At 43.2% G+C, this 5,404-nt stretch overlaps 1 protein-coding gene across 1 annotated transcript; it reads left to right on the top strand.

The window, feature by feature from the left end:
* The first annotated feature begins 239 nt into the window (after positions 1-239).
* Positions 240-3,586, top strand: tpbgb (trophoblast glycoprotein b). Its single transcript, XM_061253573.1, has one exon. The coding sequence runs from the start codon at positions 829-831 to the stop codon at positions 1,957-1,959; it is 1,131 nt and encodes a 376-aa protein (XP_061109557.1). The 5' UTR covers positions 240-828; the 3' UTR covers positions 1,960-3,586.
* The last annotated feature ends 1,818 nt before the right edge of the window (positions 3,587-5,404 follow it).

Genomic DNA, 5,404 nt, shown 5'->3' with positions numbered 1-5,404 from the left:
TACTCTTGTCGATGCTCAAATATGTATGTCCGTCTTTGTATGCTATTTACTAATCTCAGCAATACATTTTGGGGAAATTCAGAATAGTTACGCTATGAGTAACTGCCGCCGCAAATAGTTTAGAAGCGTTTTCCCGGTTACGCAATTAACTTTCCCCGTCCTCCTAGCTAATGGTACATTCCAAGCAGTGGTTTACTGTGAGGCTCCGTGGATAGAATCATTCTTCACAAAACCGAGGAGAGAGTACGGTGAGGCCTGAGAACCCTAGCATAGCTTTGGGCGAGAATGGTTTTGGCGTTTTTATAAAGCTATTTTTATTTACTCCGAGTTTATTCACAAGCCTATTGACTGTTTCACGTGTAAACTTTTACGAATAATGGCTTTAACTTTGCTTGACTCGGTCGTGAGTGAATGCCACTCGGAAACCATTTGAAGGATCAAAGAAATCGCAACAGGAGAAAATTACCCTTTAGGAAGCGGAAGACTGGTACCATCGGGCAAGTAAATGTGAGGCATTAAAACTTTTCTCTTTACTCTGAATTGCACAGGAGTTCTGTTTGCATGAATAGGTGATGAATTGCACTAAGAGAAATAAGTTTTGCCGTGTATTACAGACGTGGTGCGACTGGATCAGGCTCAAAGACTGGTTTATTTTCTAGCCTACTTGAAATCAGTGCAGACATTGGAAAACCTGACTCCATAAATAATACTTGACCTCAAACAAGCTTTTCAAAAAAATATTCAACGCATCATTTGTGACGTCGCGGTGTTTTCTTGTAACTTTTTTTGGATTACACTTTTGGCCAGCATTTTGCACAACGTTAAAAAATGCTTGTTGCGCACCCATTACTTGTCAAAATTGTACGAAGTCACAAAAGACTTGGTCAGTTGAGTCTGGGTTTATTGCTTTTCCTTGAGTTAGTGACGCCATCCTCATCCCAAAATTGTCCAGTGAACTGCACGTGTACATCGACTGCTGTGGAATGCATTAACCAGGGCTTTTCAGCCGTACCCAAGGATCTACCGAAACATGTCAAGGTCCTTTCCTTAAGTGGCAATAACATATCCCAACTCTCTGTGGACTCCTTCACAGACCTTTTGACTCAGCTCACTGACCTGCATCTGACGGGCAATAAGATTGAGCAGGTTGAACCAAACTCGTTCACCAATTTGCCTAGTCTGCGATTGCTCGACCTCAGTAACAACAGGTTACACTCCTTCAGCTCAGAAGCCTTCCTTGTCAACAACAGCCTACAGGAGCTCAACCTGAGCAGGTCCCTCTATGATTACTCCTACAATGAGATCTCCAGCCTGCTCCAGAACGGGACCCCAGGGCTATCCGTGCTGGACCTGTCCAACAACAACCTGCTCTATCTCCCCGAGAACATCTTCTCCAACTCGGGGAACCTCAGCAGGCTCAACCTGAGGAACAACTCCCTTGTGTCCTTCCGGAACGGGACCCTGAAGAATGTGCGCCTGCTGAGTCTTGATCTGCGGGAGAACTCGCTGAAAGAGCTGCCCAACAGCTCCCTGGCCGAGCTCAGCCTGCAGCAGGGGATGCGTCTGTGGCTGGGGGGGAACCCCTGGAACTGCGACTGCATCGAGGACCTGGTTGTGTGGCTGAGGGGGGCGGAGCAGGTGGTGGACCGGCAGGAGCTGGCCTGTGCTGAACCCGAGAGGCTGAGGCGGGTTCGCCTGCTGCAGCTGAACAGGACCGAGTGCTCCTTCTCTAATGACATGAAGGGCGTGCTGGAGACGTCTTACGTCTTCCTGGGCATGGTGCTGGCGCTCATTGGGGTCATCTTCCTGTTTGTCCTCTATCTTAACAGGAAGGGCATCAAGAGGTGGATGTACAACATCCGCGATGCATGCAGAGACCACATGGAGGGCTACCACTATAGATACGAGATCAACTCAGACCCCAGGCTCGCTAACCTCAGCCTCAACTCTGATGTGTGACGGAGGGACGAGAGGGAGAGAGAGAGGGAGCGAGGGAAGGGTGGGGGGTTGTTTCGCCCCTCATGTTGATGGCATTGGTGACTTGCTCTAGCTATGCATGATGTCCTTTTAGTTACAAAGAGACTCCAGCCCCAAGCCTGCCTCCTTCATGTAGACCCTTACCTATGCTGCAAAACGGGGCTTTAGCCAGCCAGCCCTCTCCAACCACCCCCTCACTGTGGTGAGGCCACGACCACCCCTGTTCCTACCCATGTGATACGCTCTCTACTGATGTGTTCTGTCATCTTTTGATGTTGTGCAATGCTGCATGGACTGGCAGATACAGTGGGGCCTGTACCAGGGCTTTCTGACAGAGACTGTCAAAAGTATTTTTTCCATACTGGGCAACTGCAGAGACTGGACAAATTTATGTTGTCATAATGTGACTGAAAAATGCCTATGTGCATATATGCATATGCATATAAATGTATACATACATATATATATACACTGTAGCATAGTATATATCCATGCTGACAGCAGTACGCTTTTGCCTTGGGAGATGCCTCATTTTATCCCAGAAATTATAATAATAATTTTTATTTTATTTTTTTGCAAATGCAGGGTACATGTCACTGTGCTTGTGTAGTGGTTGCTGTCATCAGATGAGAATATATTCTCTCTTTATTATTCTGATTAATGATCAAAATAGTGCACATTTGCCATCTATAGATGGCTGCCATGGTTATTTTTCTCTCTGTCCTTCCTGAAATAACTCTGCTTAATAGGGTTGTTTTTATTGCAGGTTACAGAGGGAGGTGTAGCTGTGAGAGTAGGAAATCTACTATAGCTGTGAGAGTAGGAAATCTAGCTGCAGATTGGTTAAACACGCAGTTGTGTCCTCTCAACACAGTACTCATGGTCTACGCAGTTCATGTGTGCTACATGTGAACCTGTGCACCACACTTCACATACAACCAATGTTCCATTTACTCAATAGAAACTGCATATAATACATACATCATGTACTCATACATACTACAAATAGTCAACATATACCAGATATGATTTGTAGGCAAAATTCCTTGTACACGGTACTCATACACTGCATACCATATGCACTAGGAAGACTCGGTAGACACTAAATATATCGCGCTCTAAACACAAATTCAAGAGACTGCAGTGTTCATTAGAGAGCGGGAAGTGGTGTGAGGGGAGACTGTTTCTGCGTATCGCACAACCCCCGCAAAACAGCAAGAACTGGCTGAGGGGGGGAAAGGCATAGTGTGAGCACAATAATCTTTATTTGTGACATATGGCCATTAAACTCAAAACTCTAAAAAGTGCAGTTGGCTATATTGTTCATGATAAAGCTTTTTAAAAGCCTGAAAGTGGAAGAAAGACATGGGCGGCGGGTGTGCCTAGATCAGCATTCCTGAGGGCTGTTTACGGTGCGTCGTGCCGGATATGGAAATCGCTTCAACAAAATTCCCTTCCCTCTGCTTGTATTTATTCATTTAATGGAGAATGTATGCATGCATTTCCCCCCTGGGTCCTTTGTGCAATAATGCCATAACATTTAACTTTTTTTGTGCTTTTATGATTACATGCAAAAATGTTGCAATATTAAAATACTCTTAAATGCAAATGTTTGGAGTTATTTTTTCGACAGAGGCTGTTGTAATCATCGACACGGTTACCTCTAACATCCTCACAAATTGTTATAGATAATGATCATAAGTATTACACATTATCATTTTCTTTTTCTCAAGATGACCTTAATAATGCTAAGCTGTAAGAAGCTTTAAAATGTCATGCTTTCCATATTGCGTGTTCCTGAAGCCCCACAAAGATGACCTCTGACATTTGAAACCTTTCTTCCTTTTGTGATTTATATTTATATTATATTAAAGTGTCAGATTGTGTCACAATCAGTATATAAAGTGTATATGAACCAAGGTGGCACGGGCTCACCTGGTGCCAAAGCCCACCCTCTGTGACTTATTTCCCGAGAAACGGATGGTGTGTATGTTTGCAGGTTGTGTGCGGAGTATGTGGTGATTTATATGGTTGTGCAGTATTAAGTGATACATTTTCTGAGAGGTGTTTACTGTTGGTGGTTATTATAGGAAGAATATGGTTGTTCGAGACAGTGTTACTAAATTTTGCAGAGGAGCCACTCTTGAACAAGACCATCACTCAGCGCCTCACAGTCTGTGGATATAACTCAGATGAGATTTTTTTATTATCACTGTCATTAGAGATGACATTCAGTCACACTGCAATAAAAGTGGCCTACTGCAGCTAATACCCAAGTCCCTGTTTTCAGTCTCGTACTCCTTCTGCAATGAAGAGAATTCCCGATGATGAAGTGCCCTTGCAGCTATAAAGTTGATGAGATGAACACCAAGCTGTATCATGTTCTGCAGCTCTTGATTTCTGAGTTTTGACATCAAGGCCAGTGGCAGTTTGTGAGCTGCAAACAGATGGGACAGAACTTTAACTGCTCATTGGTCTCCACCTGTTTTAATTAATTTATGCTGCATTTATTTATTATATTCTAACTTAAATATTCTAATTAAGTGTGCAAGTGGTCTAAATAACTATTTGGCAGGTAAACACACATCATGCTAACAAATTCTATTTTGAAAAATTAGTTTTAATCATTATGTATACATACAACAAAAAAAACACTCATCACTACTGCAGTAGCTTTAACCACAACCTGCTATAAAGGTCATCTAACAAAACCTTCAAGATAATGTAACTTCCAAAATAGACGCATTGGACATTTTTGTTATGAATAGCCAATTCTGAGTCCCAGCGACATGGCATTGAAAAAGCGGTCTGAGAACGATTGCAATTGGTGCTCTTCAGACAAAATGGCACGGGAGAGTGGTGTGGACTGGAGTCACCGAGCAAGCCATGTGACAAGCATCATGGCTTCAGTGCATCAACCAGTCCAATGAACTAAAATGGCAACACGAGGAGTGGTCAGGGCAGTAGCATGTGAAGGTGCTGAATAATTTAGTCTTTTAGGCTAAACAAAAATACATTTTAAGTTCAGGCTGCAACATTTTGCTATCAGGAGAAAGTCTCCTCTCTCCTAATTCTTCCCAGTGGAAAATGAAATGTAAAAATGTAAGCATAAGTATGATGCAAGTTGCAGCATTACTCCTGTAAGGCGCGCCCATCTTTCTCTTGGTAGACCTAGTCCTGCTGGCCAGAGGTCACATCCTGCATGGATTTTAAAAGCTGTTGGTAGTCAGGTTTTCCACACTCAAAGTTGGAGGTCTTTTATTGGCTACAAGATGCTGTCCTGCTTTGTAGTTTCCTCCCAGCTTGTAGAAATGATGAGACTGATATATTTAATTTGCATGTATGAATTTTTGTAGACTGCTTTGTTTAAAGGCCGGTGCTGGTCAAGATGAGCATGTAAAACTATAAATACACCAACTAGTCCTAG

Source organism: Conger conger, chromosome 1 (assembly GCF_963514075.1).
Source record: "Conger conger chromosome 1, fConCon1.1, whole genome shotgun sequence".
Taxonomy (NCBI): Eukaryota; Metazoa; Chordata; class Actinopteri; order Anguilliformes; family Congridae; genus Conger; species Conger conger.
The sequence above is the reverse complement of the archived record's forward strand: the minus strand, read 5'-3'. Positions and strand labels throughout refer to the sequence as shown.

Excerpts from the sequence above, each read along its gene's own strand:
- tpbgb (XM_061253573.1), top strand. The coding sequence starts at position 829 with ATGCTTGTTGCGCACCCATTACTTGTCAAAATTGTACGAAGTCACAAA.